The 14,429-nt window shown below is 50.0% G+C and overlaps 1 protein-coding gene across 2 annotated transcripts in view; it reads left to right on the forward strand.

The window, feature by feature from the left end:
- Positions 1-509: 509 nt before the first annotated feature.
- Positions 510-14,429, forward strand: part of GET1 (guided entry of tail-anchored proteins factor 1) — a 51,099-nt gene continuing 37,179 nt past the window's right edge. Inside the window, exons 1-4 of one of the 2 annotated variants that reach the window (XM_057544914.1) lie at positions 510-692; positions 9,870-10,035; positions 11,221-11,288; positions 12,885-12,999. In XM_057544914.1, the coding sequence (XP_057400897.1) occupies positions 591-692; positions 9,870-10,035; positions 11,221-11,288; positions 12,885-12,999 (451 nt within the window). In that variant the 5' untranslated portion in view covers positions 510-590. The remainder of the gene's footprint in view (positions 693-9,869; positions 10,036-11,220; positions 11,289-12,884; positions 13,000-14,429) is intronic. The other variant, XM_007183785.2, reaches the window with a different exon arrangement.

A 14,429-nucleotide genomic window follows, 5' to 3' on the forward strand; every position in this document is an offset into this window, starting at 1 on the left:
TTCTGCTGTAAAACCTCATCTTCCCATAAATGTAGGCTACTTTATTACAGGCTGAATGTAACCAGGACCTCAGGTATGCAGTTTTGTAAATTACTTACATTTATTACAATGTTTAGCTTTGAAATGTAAACACTACTTACTAAAAACTACTTACAAAACGTTTTTCTTTTTACGATTACTTGCTACTATCATTACCGTAGCTTTCTATTTACGGAAAGGTTTATTTAAAAATACATTTATTTAGGAATAAAGGTGAGTCAGTTTAAAGAAAGTATTAATTACATAATCACACAAGTGGTTTGCAGATACAACAAAACCAGAGACACGGTGAAGGCCGAATTTAGAAAACAGGTTCCGCGGCGTGGTGGGGCGGGTGCGAGAACTCTACGGAAGCCGGGAAGGCCAAGGGCAAGGCTGGCGTGAACCAAAGCCCGGAGCAAAAGACGGCCCCGCCTCCCCGAGTGCGGCGCAGTGCGCAGGCGCGGCGGCGCGCCTCTGCGGCGCGCTGGGCTCACTGCGCACGCGCGGCCGTCGGCTTGGTCCCAGGTGGAGCTGCTTTAGCAGAGCTGGCGCCGCCGTGAGCCTTCGAGATGAGCGCGGCCGAGGCCGACCGCTGGGCTTGGCTGCTGGTGCTCAGCTTCGTGTTTGGATGCAATGTACTCAGGATCCTCCTCCCGTCCTTCTCCTCCTTCGTAAGTGGCTACCTGGCCTTCCAGGGGCCGGTGGGGTCGCCGCCCCAGCGTGCCGTAGACATAGGGGTCTCAAACTGGCCGCCCGACGGCCGGATTCGGCCTGCAGAGGCGTCTTGGTTAGGCCGTTCTGTGTTTTAAGATGTTTTTGAGTGAGTTGCTAGCGTCAAGTCGCAACGCTTTACCCCCATATCCGGTTTTCTGGATTTTTGGGGAGAAAAAAAAAATGCCTGATAACTCTTGGCCACGTTTTCACGTGGCAGCGGTCTGGAGTTCTCAGTGCCCTTCTGCCAGCCGCACTCATTTCCGTTATTCTCTGGTTCCTGGGGGCGTCGAGCAGCTTCAGGCTGCTGGGGTGGGGGCGTGGGGAGGGCCAGTGCCTGCAGCACGGCGTCCGGGGCTCCGGGAAGTCTCGCCTTCTCGCGTGCAGTGCAGCTGTGCAGGGTCCCTGGGGACGGGTCTCAGGATGCAGGGGCCCCCATTCTTGGGGCGGGAGGGGTTGGAGACAGTGTAGACTTAGAATCCCAGTGCTCTGTGATGTTTCCTGTACCCAGAGGAGCGACGGGCACTTGGGAGCACTCCCTGCGGGGCGTTGTGTCCATCGTGAGTAATTTCCTCGTGTCCAGTCGCCACGGCTGCTGTGACTGTCATGCCATCTTCCTGTACCTCTCAGAGGAGGTGTGTTTGATTCAGAATTTAGTAGTTGTCCAAAGACATCCAGCTAGTGATTGCTGGGGTGGAGGTTTGATCCTTGGTTTGTGATTCTCCGAGGTCTGCCCCTCTGCCTGTTGGAGCCTGAATAGGGGGTTTGGTGGCATATTTGATGGGAGGTGCCTGTGGAGAAGGTGAGGAGCCGCGGAAGGGCGCCCTCTGTAGGCCGACAGTGGGAGTGAGGGGCTGTCTGACGTAGACCGAGACTCAAAGATGGGGTGCACACACTGGAGCAGTATCCTGGGAACTCAGTTCTGCTTTTCTCTCCTGGTATAAATTGGTGGTGGGGGGGGTATTTAAGACTAGACAGGGTTTCTACTTCTTTTTGTTCTACTCTACTGGTATCCATTGGGTGCCTGTTTTGTGTAAAACTCTATTCTAGGACCTTATCACCCAAGTTGTCCTGAGGCAGTTCTCTCTTAATCCCATCCCCCGTTCAGAATGTTTCCTGATGCTTCCTTGTCTTTAAGATGGTGTCCGAAGTACTCAGCATTGCATAAAAGACCCTTGAAGAGTAGGCCCCAGCCCACTTTTCTTTCTTCTTATTTTTTAAGAACTGTGGTAAAATAGACATAACATAAAATTTACCATTTTAACTTGTATAGTTCAGTGGCATTGAGTACATTCACATTGTTGTGCAACTGTTCATCACCCTTCGTCTCCAGAACTGCAGCTTCCTAAACTGAGACTCTGTCCCCAGTAAACATGGGGCGTTATCCGCATGCCCTTTCCCCAGTCCCTGGCAACCACCATTTTACTTTCCATCTCTATGAATCTGACTATTCCTAGGCACCTCATATAAGTGAACTCATATAATATTTGTCCTTTTATGTCTGGCTTATTTCACTCAGCATAATGTCCTTAGGGTTCATCCCTGTTGTAGCCTGTGTTAGGATTTCTGTCCTTTTTAAGGCTGAATAATATTCCACTGTATGTATATACCACATTTTGTTTGTTCATTCATCTTTTGATGGACATTTGGATTGTTTCTGCTTTTTGACCATTGTGAATAATGCTGCTAGAACATTGGTGTACAAGTGTTTATTCAAATCTCTGCTTGCAGTTCTTTTGGGTAAGTACCCAGAAGTGGAATTGCTGGATCATATGGTAATTCTGTTTTTAATTTTTTTGAGAAACTGCTGCACTGTTTTCCACAGCGGCTGCATCATGTAAATTCTCACCAGCAATGCACAAGTGTTCCAGTTTCTCCACATTCTCCAACATTGGTTTTTTTAGTTATTATTTTTCCTTTTTGGATAATAGCCATCCTAATGGATGCAAAGTGGCTTCTCTTTGTGGTTTTGATTTGCATTTTCCTAATGATTAGTGATGTTGAACATCATTTCATTTGCTTATTGGCCGTCTGCATATCTTTGAAAAACGTCTATTCAGGTCTGTGGCCCCTTTTCTAATGGGGCTTCAGGAGCTGTCCCTAGGGGAAGGGCGCTCTCTGGAGGCCCACATCTAGAGTGAGTGGCTGCGTTTTTGTGATTAAGTTAGGAGTTCTTTATATAGTCTGGATATTAACTCCTTATCAGATATATGATTTGCAAACATCTCCTCCCATTCTGTGGGTTGCCTGCCCATCTTACTTGCAGTATCACTTCGATTCTTCCTATGTACCCCATCTCATTTCACCTTATATTGGAACCACACACAAAACTAACCTCAATTGCTGAAAGAGGCTGTGTTGGTTTTGTATTCCTCTGTGAATTGTTCCTAGTTTCTCATAAGCTGAGGGGGAAGGAGGAGAGAGTTTGGGATATGGCAGCGGCTGTAAATAAGAACTGTCATCGTCTCTGGCTCCTTCACCAAGCTTTCACCAAACCTGTGCCCTGCAGCTAGCACTCTCTCATAAGAAGTTATTGCTGCAGGCTACACATGCACGAGGTTTGTGCCTTATCAGGGTGGCTGTTTGTCGTTCAGGTGAATGAGCCCTGGGTTTGTCCTTGGACCTGTGTCACTTCCTTTGCTGCATCCTACAGGCTGTGTAACCTCTCTAACCTCCAACCAGTTAGCCTTCTTAGACCCGTTTTCCCTTGGTTGTAACACTGTCAGAATTGTTAGCCAGGTTCAGAAGGATAACATTATCCTAGCAGAGTACAGTTGCTGGTGTTCAAAACAGGGAGAAGTAATAAAGAGATCTGGTTTGTGTTGAGGGTCAGTGAAGAGCTGTAAGGAACGCACTGGTCCCGTGTAGGGTAAAACGCTGCTCCGTCTCGACCATTAGAGGCTGCCCCATCGCAGGCGCTGCTTTGAGGATGCACGTGGGAGAGACTCCAGGGAGGATCAGTTTGGGGACGGGCCATGCCCCTGCACCTCAGACTGTAGCCTTCCTTCCAGGGTTTCCGAAGCTTCTTCCCTTCAGCCAGAGCAGGGAAGGGGCGCACCTTCCCATTAGTCAGGAGAGACCCTTGAGGAAGTCTCGCAAGTGCAAGAAGTCCTCTCCCAGCAGAGTGCTGCAAGGTCCTGGGATGGGACCTCAGCCAAATACTGGGGTGGGGGCTGGGGGCCTGGATAAGGACGCCCAATCCTTGGCGTTGACTTGGTTAGAATTTTCCTGCGAGTTCTTTCATGTTTCCTTTCTAGCTGGTCACAGGACGCATTTGCGATCAACACAGCCAAAGGCGGAGGCAGAGGGAACAAAGACCACCCTGCGGAGCGCCCCGCTCCGTGCCGGCTGCGCGGAGGCGCGCTGTGCAGGCGCCCCGGGCCCCAGGACTGGCGTGGCCGCGGGCGGGAGGAGCTCCTAGTTAGCCTCGTGCCGTGCGCAGGCGTGCCAGGGCCGATGCGCTGGAGGGCAGCCTGTGGGTCCCGGAGAGATGCGTGCACTGCGCAGGCGCCCTAGGACTGGTGTGGCGGAGGGAGTGGTGAGGGTCCGGGCGAGGCACGTGCCCTGCGCAGGCGCCCCAGGACCTACGCGCTGGAGGGGGGCTTCAGGCGCCAGGGGCCCCTTCTTCACAGACCCCCTGCTTTGCAGACCTTGAGCATAGGTGCAGCGCAGGCTGTCCTCTGGGATTTGGTGTGTGGGACTGGCCGCCACTTTTGTGTTTGACAACTTCAAAATCACACTTAACTTTCTGCTCTAAAAAGTGGCCGCTTCCCTTTTCCCTCTAGGGGCCCGGGCCACTGAGGTGAGGGGTGGACACTGCAGGGCCTGCCGCTGCGGGCCTTGCTGAGACCCTCCCCGTTTCCAGGGAGCACGGTCGCCTAGTGAGTTCTTGCTGTGGACCAGGCATGAGGATGGGCCCCAAGTGCTGGTTGAGGAGGGGACAGAGGCGGCGACGGGGGTTGAGGGCGCACGAGCAGGTGCGGCCTGGCGGATGTGGACTCCCACGTGCCGGAGACCAGGGCCCCGAGGAGTGGGCCCGACTTGGCCGGTCCTGGCTGAGGGGCATGTGGGGTTGTTCTGGGCCTTGGGCCCTTCCCGGGGTGAGGGGTCTCCCTGCGGTGTTAGGGACACGCCTGAGCCGCCACTCCCAGGGATGCCTGCTGTGTTCCGGGAGGGAAGAGCCTTTGGGCTGTAAATGTCGTCGGGCACGATTTTCAGATGGGTCTGGTCCAGAGAGTTGCCAGCCAGCGAGCGGGGGAGTGAGCATTTGAACAACCCCAGTGCCACCGCAAGTCCTGGCATTTTGTTGGCAGAGGGAGTTTCCAACTTGGACAGGATCAGAGGGTGACTGAGGAGGACACTGGGATGTCACACAGGCAGAGGGCCAGCGTCTGGGGACAAGAGAAACGAAGGATTGGTTCTGCCCTTGTTTGCTCTCCAGATTCTCCCACCGGAATTTTTTTCGTGATAAGCAAATTTTGTTTGTTTGTTTATTGATTCATGGCCTCCTCCCGCGCTTGCGGGATCTCAGTTCCCTGACCAGGATTTGATCCTGGGCAGCAGGCAGTGAAAGTGCCAAGCCCTAACCACTGGACCGCTGGGGAATTGCCTCACTGGTCTTTAAAAACTTATTTTCTTTTCTGTTTTAGAATTATTTGTGGACCCATCTCCAGGTCTTTGAAAAACCGTACCCTGCAAAGCTTATCAGCTTCTGTCAGGTGGGAGATTTAATACGCCTGTGAGTACATAAAAACTTCAGGGGACTTCCCTGGTGGCACAGTGGTTAAGAGACTACTGAAGCCTGCGTGCCTAGAGCCCGTGCTCCGCAACAGGAGAAGCCACTGCAATGAGAAGCCCGCGCACTGCAAGGAAGAGTAGCCCCCGCTCGCGGCAACTAGAGAAAGTGCGCATGCAGCAACAAAGACCCAACGCAGCCGAAAAAAACAAATTAAAAACCTGATAGAAATTAAAAAAAAAAAAGACTTCAGATATATGTTTTTAAAATTTATTTATTTTATTTATTTATTTTTGGCTGCTTTGGGTCTTCGTTGCTGCGCGCGGGCTTTCGCTAGTTACGGAGAGCAGGGTCTACTCTTTGTTGTGGTGCGTGGGCTTCTCATTGTGGTGGCTCCTCTTGTTGCAGAGCTCGGGCTCTAGGCGCGCGGGCTCAGTAGTTGTGGCTCACGGGCTCTAGAGCGCAGGCTCAGTAGCTGTGGCGCACGGGCCGAGTTGCTCCGTGGCATGTGGGATCTTCCCCGGACCAGGGCTGAAACCCATGTCCCCTGCATTGGCAGGCGGATTCTTAACCACTGCGCCACCAGGGAAGCCCCAGATGTTTATGTTTTAAAAATTAATATTGGAACTTCCCTGGTGGTCCAGTGGCTAGGGCTCCGTGCTCCCAGTGTAGGGGGCCCAGGTTCGATCCCTGGTTGGGGAACTGGATCCCACATGCCACAACTAAAACCCGGTGCAGCCAAATAAATAAATATGTTAAAAAATTAATACTAAGAACATTTTAAAAATTTAGACCTCCTGAAATCTTACATTTCAATTCATAATTCTAGTATATTTTAACAGTTATTTGTAAGGAGGTTTTGGATTAATGTTGGTACCCATTTGCAAACTTAAACACTTCCAAATTTTCTTTTTTTGTACTTGTAGATGTGATACATTCAGTTTTTCTTCAAGCACTGCATTTCCTAATTTTAACCACAAATCTCTTCAGTTCCCCTCAAGTTTATTCTCCTGCCCTCACTCACTTTCCACTCCTGAGTAACCATTTTTGGCCTTTCCAGTTTTTAATTGTTTTATGTACAGCGTACCTCGGAAATATTGCGGGTTTGGTTCCAGGCTACTGCAATAAAGTGAATATCGAAGTAAAGTGAGTCACGTGCAATTTCTGGTTTCCCAGTGCATAAAAAAGTTATGTTTACACTAGAGTCTATTAAGTGTGCAATAGCATAGCATTGTGTAAAAAAAGTGTACATGCCTTAATTAAAAAATTGTTTATTGCTAAAAAATGCTAACCATCATCTGAGCCTTTAGTGAGTTGTAGTAGTAACATCAAAGATCACTAATCAGGGGATTCCCTGCTGATCCAGTGGTTAGGACTCTGCCGTTTCACTACTGAGGGCCGGGATTCGGTCCCTGGTCCAGGAACTAATATCCCGCAAGCCGCGTGGTGTGGCCTAAAAAAAAAAAAAAATCACTAATCAAAGATCACCATAACAAATATAACAATAATAAAAAAGTTTGAAATATTATGAGAACTACCAGAATGTAACACAGAGACATGAAATGAGCAAATACTGTTGGAAAAATGGTGCCAATAAACTTGGTTGATGCAGGGTTGCTACAAGCCCTCAATTAAAAAAATCTGTGAAGCACAGCCTGTATTCTCTATAATGCTATGTACGTAATGTGTTTGCCCCTCTATTTCTTTTTTTTTTTTTTTTTTAATTTATTTTTGGCTGTGTTGGGTCTTTGTTGCTGTGCAAGGGCTTCTCATTGCGGTGGCTTTTCTTTTTGTGGAGCACGGGCTCTAGGCACGTGGGCTTCGGTAGTTGTGGTTCACGGGCTCAGTGGTTGTGGCTCGCGGGCTCTAGGGCACAGGTTCAGTAGTTGTGGTGCACGGGCTTAGTTGCTCCGTGGCATGTGGGATCTTCCTGGACCAGGGCTCGAACCTGTGTTGCCTGCATTGGCAGGCAGATTCTTAACCATTGCGCCACCAGGGAAGTCCCCCCTCTATTTCTTTTTAAATCCTACTTTTAAAAGTCAGGTTTATTGATGTGTAATTTGCATTCAGTGAAATTCACTTCTTGTACATGGGCAGTTTGATGAGTTTTGGCACACTTAATCAGGGTAACCACCGAAACAATCAAGGTAAAGAATATCTCCATCACCTCCGAAAGTCCTTTCCCCACCCTGCACCTGTTTTTTTAAAATCAAATTAAAAAAAAAATACACCTTTAATTGATTTTTTGGCTGTGCCGCACCGTTTCACATGGCATTCGGGAATCTTAGTTCCTGGACCAGGGATTGAACCCACGCCCCCTGCAATGGAAGCGCGGAGTCTTAACCACTGGATCGCCAGGGAAGTCCCTGCACCTGTTTCTTGATTTACAAAGTTTAAGCGGCATCTATGAACTCCTTGCTCTTTAAGATGATTCTGTGATTTTTAAAGATAATTTGGTGCATTCCTGTTTTCTGCTCTAGGGTGGATCTGGCTAGCGTGTATGTCCTTTAGTTAGAGTGTTGGGTAGTGGGGACACGACAGCTGAGTTTGAAGACCCCCCTACTCCAGGAGGCTGCGCAGTGGTAAGCACACTGTGCTGCTGCGCAGGCGCCCTCTGGAGACCGAAGGGCCTCATTGCTCGGGCTCTGGAAAGGGGCCTCAGCTGGTGTCCCGTGAGGCTGTGCGGGCGTCCCTGGGAGACCCGGAAGAGGGGAGCGGCTGGCCAGCTCGAACTGAAGCGTCACCCTACTGTGCACCAGGCAGGGGGGGAACCGGGGGCTAGAGGAACAGACTGATTTATTGTGTACCTGCTGTGTACCAGTACAGAGAAGTATATTAATATAGTTTATTAATGTATCTTTATTAATATATTTTTTAAAATGTGAAACAAACACAAACGTGCAGAAAAGTTATACATTCATTAGAAAGAACGGGTTTTGTTTCCTGAACCATTTGAAAGTAAGTTGTCAACCCGAGTGCCCTCTTTCCCCAATACTTTAGTGTATAAAGAGTGGCCTTGCTCGCAGTACAGCTGTCAGGTACAATCCTCCTGTCCCGTTCAGGGTTTCCTCGTCCCAGTGACGTCCTTTATAGCAGAAGGACCCCAGTCAGCAGCATGCATAGCACATACTTGTAATGTCTCTTCAGTCTAGAAGGAGTCTTGGTCTTTCCTTGAATTGCGAGGATGACATTTCCAAATATCGCAGGGCAGTGATTTTGCAGAATGGCCTTCTGTGGACATCCTTGTCCAGTGTTTGGCGAGGATGTCACATAAAGGATGCTGTGTTCTCTTTGCATCTCACCAGGTACCGTGGGCGTTGATTTGGGGAGGTACACTCATCACTCCGGGTCAGTCCCTGAGGAATTCTCAGTCCCCTACGAGGTCGTCCTGCTCTGGTGCGAGGGTGGTCCCCTTGCTCTCCCCTCGCTCTCCTGGGACCTTCACCTGTCCCGGGGGGTTGTTGGGCGCTACCTGGCAGCCACTGCATGTGTAGCCCGGGCCGCTGGCAGTGTCCTGGCCGGTGTGTGTGTCTGTAGGGGGCATCTGGGGACGGCGCGGGCAGGTGCCCTCACACTTGGGTCCCCTCCACTATCCAGGCGGCCAGGAGGGCCCTGGGGAGGGCGCCTGGGCCGGTCGTGTCCCATGTGGGGCCTGGCTGTCAGAGGCTCCTCTTCACAAACATTTACGTCTGTTATTTCATCTGTCTGTGTATCTATGGAAAACCACGACTTCACACCTGCGCCTCCAGTTCTCATCCAGTCCCACAGGATTCATTCGGGTTCTCTCCCGATGCATGTTTCTCACTCCCTTTTCTCACAGTGAGAAAACTGGCTCACAGTATCCTTAGTAGGTCTCCATGATTTGCTCAATCCTTTGTAACTCACCCTCGGCCTCCACTACCACCTCCTCTTGTCGCATGTGCCCCTCCTGCTGTGGAACCCCGACTCTCATGCCAGGCAGCCCCTCTGCGGGAATGCCCTCTTCACCCGCCACCGCTTCATCCCTGACCCCCGGCACCCCCCCTTGCTCTGCCCACCTAATTTAGCACAGAATTCTACAGGAATGAGGGGCGTGCACGGTCCTTGTCACCTGAATGAAGCTCTGGGGATGGAATCAGTTTTCACCCTGTAATCACAATTTTGCTGTAAAAGTGAAGGATACATACATTTGTGCTGTAGCAGTCCATGGGCATATCTGCAGAAGGAAAAACGTAATTGAATAAAGACTCATGGCGGGGGGGGAGTTTTCGTTTCTGTGGTCGGGGGCAGGCAGCAGGACGGGGACCGGGCAGCAGAGCCTGGCCATGGGGGTAAAGGGCAGCGTGCCCAGCTGCAGGAGGCAGCAAGCGGATGGGGGGAGGGGGTGGGGGCGAAGGCTGATCCCGACTGTCACCTCCACCAGATGTCCAGGGTGCTGCAGAAGGACGTGGAGCAGGAGTCACAGATGCGAGCGGAGATCCAGGGTATGAAGCAGGAGCTCTCCACCGTCAACATGATGGACGAGTTTGCCAGATACGCCAGGCTGGAGAGAAAGATCAACAAGATGACTGATAAGCTCAAAACTCACGGTACTGTTCTCATTTGTAGCGTGGGAAGCTTCGTACGAGCTGATTAATAGAGAAATCTTTATAGAAAGAGGCACGGCATATGTGCTTTGATCTTTGAGGTTCTGATGTTGACAGAGAGTTTTAAGTTGTCTAGAAGAGACCCAGTAATAATTGTTACTTCCTCCTTTTTTGCTGGTGAACCTTTGCTTTCTAAACACAGAAGCCTGGGGACTTCCCTTGCGGTTTAGTTGTTAGGGCTTGGCACTTTCACTGCTGTGGGCCCAGGTTCGATCCCTGGTCCGGGAACTAAGATCCCACAAGCCGAGAGTCATGGCCAAAAAAAACCACCAAAAAACAAAAAAACCCCACACAATCACACAGAAACCTCTAACATCTTTGATTTTCTTCATTCTCTGTAGGTTGACATTTTCAAATTCAACACTTTTCTGAGAGAAGCCTAGAAAAATCTCATGATGGATTCCCAGGAGCTTTTGTGAATGCTCTAAAAAATGCCCAGCAGTGTCCTTATCCAAGTGTAGACTTCAGGCTGGGGATCAGGTCTTACTCAGCTTTATGTTTGCCACCGTTCCTAACAGTCTCCTTTGATGGATAGGAGGTCAGCTTGTGTGCTGAGAGAGTGTGTGGCTAGTGAAACCTGCAGAGGGGCCTGCCCAGGCCTGAGACAAACTAGACTCCCACTTACGGATTAGTGTGCTGTGTGGCCTGGGAAATCCAGGAAGAAAAAGGTAGTCCTGTTGGTAAGTGCCTCATAAAAGAATCTCTGATTTAGATGAATAGCTTTAAGAGTTTTTAAAATGAAAGCTTCAAATCTCATAATCTGTGTGTGATTCTATTTTAAATAATGGCACAGTGGGTGACTTTTAAGAAATTCTATTTTATATTTTCTATGTGTGTGTGTGTGTATGTATGTGTATATATATTTTGTTTGTTTGCTTTTTGGCTGTGCTGCGCAGCTTGTGGGATCCTAGTTCCCTGACCAGGGATCAAACCCAGCCCCTCGGCAGTGAGAGCACAGAGTCCCAACCACTGGACCATCAGGAAACTCCCTTGTCTAAGTATATTGAGCAGATGTTACGTACATAGTTAGAAAATAGTTTATGAGGAGAAATAACATTTCTGTGTGCTTGAATATCTTCTTCATTTTTTCTTAGGACTGATACCATTTCATTCTGTTTTTCCTTTCAGTGAAAGCACGGACAGCTCAGTTGGCCAAGATAAAATGGGTTATAAGTGTTGCTTTCTACATACTGCAAGTAAGTGTCCTATTCTGTCACCTGGGGTCATTGAAGTTGGTAACGGACTGTCCTCCAGAACCATGTGGCCCAGAATCCGGGCCTGGAAATTCAGGCTTTTCCGCTTTCAGCTGCTGTGCTGTGTGGTCCTGCTAGCATGTAACTCTGAACACTCTGTGAATTTCTTTTTTTTTTTTTTTTTTAAAAGGAATTCCTTTATTTTTATTTTTTATTTATTTACTTATTTATTTTTGGCTGTGTTGGGTCTTCGTTTCTGTGCGAGAGCTTTCTCCAGTTGCGGCAAGCAGGGGTCACTCTTCATCGCGGTGCGCGGGCCTCTCACTATCGCGGCCTCTCTTGTTACGGAGCACAGGCTCCAGACGCGCAGGCTCAGTAATCGTGGTTCACGGGCCCAGCCGCTCCGCGGCATGTGGGATCCTCCCAGACCAGGGCTCGAACCCGTGTCTCCTGCATTGGCAGGCAGATTCTCAACCACTGCGCCACCAGGGAAGCCCCACTCTGTGAATTTCTAAGTTAGACTAAAATGAAGCCTTTGTTTCTCTTAGTCTCTTTTAGCCTTTGTCTTTTAGAGCTGTTAAATGTTGGGATTTTTTAGCAGACGCGCTTCTCTGGAGTTCTTTCATTTTGCCTTTGTTTCAGTGCAGCGTTGGGAGCCTGGGCGGGTATGCAGTGAGAGAGCTTATTTAGACATCGTATTTTCTAAGGCGGTCGGTGACTGTGGCCGTTGCTTGTCACCGGGTGTGCAGACGTGTAGGTGACGTGTAGATGTCTGCTCTCCAGGCGGGGAACACGTCATTCTCACCTCAGTCCAGGACCGTTGATTCCCAGCTTCCTTGCCTGGGGGATGTTTACTTGTTCCCTTTGCTGCGGAACAATCCCTGCTCCTGCTGCTGCTTTCTTCACCCGAGGGTGTGGATGTGTCGCTCGCACACTTAGTGGCTGCTTTAAATGGTCTCCGAGTTTCAGTCCTACGTGTGATCTTTCCTGGGGGAAAAGATTTGCGCCCAGCCCCCCCAAAGCCCAGGTGGTTTGGGTGTGTTTGAGGACGTTGATCCTGAGGCGTTGTCACTTTGGTACGAGCGAGGTCTCACGGGGAGAGGAGTCGAGCAAGCCGCGCTCTCTGAGGTCCGCTCCCTCGAGCGGCACGTTCAAGGCCACGAAGGGGACGGAAGACAGCTGACCGAGCGCTGCTGGGAAAGGAGGAGAGGGCAGGCAGCGCGTCTAGTCCCGCCACTTAACCTCACAGAGGGCTCACCTCTGCACTTGGGTGTGCGGGTGGGAGCGGTAGCTAGTTTTGCAAGGACCTGAGAGGCGTGAGATCACTTTTGTCACTGATGAGGTGTAGTTAGCGTAAGCTGGCTGCTGAGAGGAGGTGCTCGATGAGGAAGGAACCCTCGCGCTGTGGGAGACCTTGGTCACTCTATCAGCTAATTTGATGGTGTGCGTGTATCTGCTGGCTGTGAGGACTGGATGGGTAGGGTTGGAGGTCACTGATGTGGAGAGTTTCCTTGGCTTGTTTCCGTGTTTCCTCATCTTCCGTGGTGATCGTTTGTGTGGCTGGCAGGATGTTTCCACTCACCAGCCGTGTCTTTGCAGGCTGCCCTGATGGTCACGCTCATCTGGACGTACTACGCTGTCCCTGTGGCCGTGGTGCCGAGTAGGTGGATAACTCCACTCGACCGCCTGGTAGCGTTTCCTACCGGAGTAGCAGGTATGCGGGCGCTGGCAGACGCGGTGGAGGAGCACGGCCAGGCCGACCTAGGGGCATGTGGCGGGGGGTTCAGGCAGCTGAGCTCAGCCTGCCGCCCACAGTGAGCAGCTCCGTGTCTCCGCCACACACAGGGCTTGCAGCAAAGGAACTGACGTCTAGAGAACTGACGTGTCCAGTGTCACCGAAATGTGAAGTAGCAGGGCTACGGCTCAACCCCAGCCTGCCTCCGTAATCCAAGCCCAGTACCTGGGGTCTGATACCCCGTTTATTGAAACACCACCTCTGGTTCCCAAATTCTGTGACTCCTTTTCAATTCACACTACGCTTAGCCCCTCCGCAGCATTTCCTGCTATCGGCCATTCTTTCACTTCTGAAAGAATTTCTTTTGGGTGTTAAAATTAGTACATGTCATCGTAGAATGATTAGAAATATAAAAAAAAACTTTTAAAAAGACGCAGTAGCTATGGATAACCCCTCTTAACATTGTGATTTATTTTTTCCAGTCTTTCTATTTATTTTTGTACGGTTAAGGTTACCTGGCACATACCATTTTTTACCCCTCTTATTATGTAAGCCTTTTCCCACATCAATGCATTTCTTCAGATTAGGAGATGACGTGCTGCTGGCTGTGCTGAGAGGGCAGCTTAATAAGTTTCTTCATTAAGGAATTTTGAACAGCTGTTCTTCATTGGGATGTGTCATAATTTACTAGTTTCCCTGTTAAAGGATATTTATTTAAGTCCCCAGTTTTTGCTGTAGAGATGATGCTGCAGTACACATCCTGGTCAGCCAGTCTTTGGTTGCGATTTGTGATCGTGCTGGAGGTGAATTGCTAAGTCAAAGGGATGACCGTGTCAAAGATCTCCAATTTAGCCAGGCCCCTTCCTCCCCCTCCCCCTCCCTCTTCCCGGACCCGGCCAGGATTGTATGGCTGGTGGCTCTCAGCGCTGCTGAGCCGAGGAGCCAGAGGCCACCCTTCCGGGCATCGTGTGGCCTCTCTTCCTGTCTCTCAGCATCAGTGGGGCAAGAAAGGTGTGGGTAAACATTCCTCCGTTCTTATAATGCTTTGGTGGGAAGGGAAAAACAGATCATCTGACAGGGTGGTCTTACAGTCTATTAATATCATAAATAATGATGCACATGTCTCTGGCAGGAAAGACAAATTCAAATCATTGTTTGTTGTTTTAAATAATTCCTCCTTAGTAAAGAAGGCAGCTCTGTGAATCAGTAGAAAGTCTGGGGGCTTCCCTGGTGGCACAGTGGTTAAGAATCCGCCTGCCAATGCAGGGGACACAGGTTCGAGCCCTGGTCTGGGAAGATCCCACATGCCGCGGAGCAACTAAGCCCGTGCGCCACAACTACTGAGCCCGCGAGCCACAACTACTGAGCCCACGTGCCACAACTACTGAAGCCTGCGCGCCTAGAGCCCG

The sequence above is a fragment of the Balaenoptera acutorostrata genome, chromosome 4, assembly GCF_949987535.1.
Source record: "Balaenoptera acutorostrata chromosome 4, mBalAcu1.1, whole genome shotgun sequence".
NCBI classification, from domain to species: Eukaryota; Metazoa; Chordata; class Mammalia; order Artiodactyla; family Balaenopteridae; genus Balaenoptera; species Balaenoptera acutorostrata.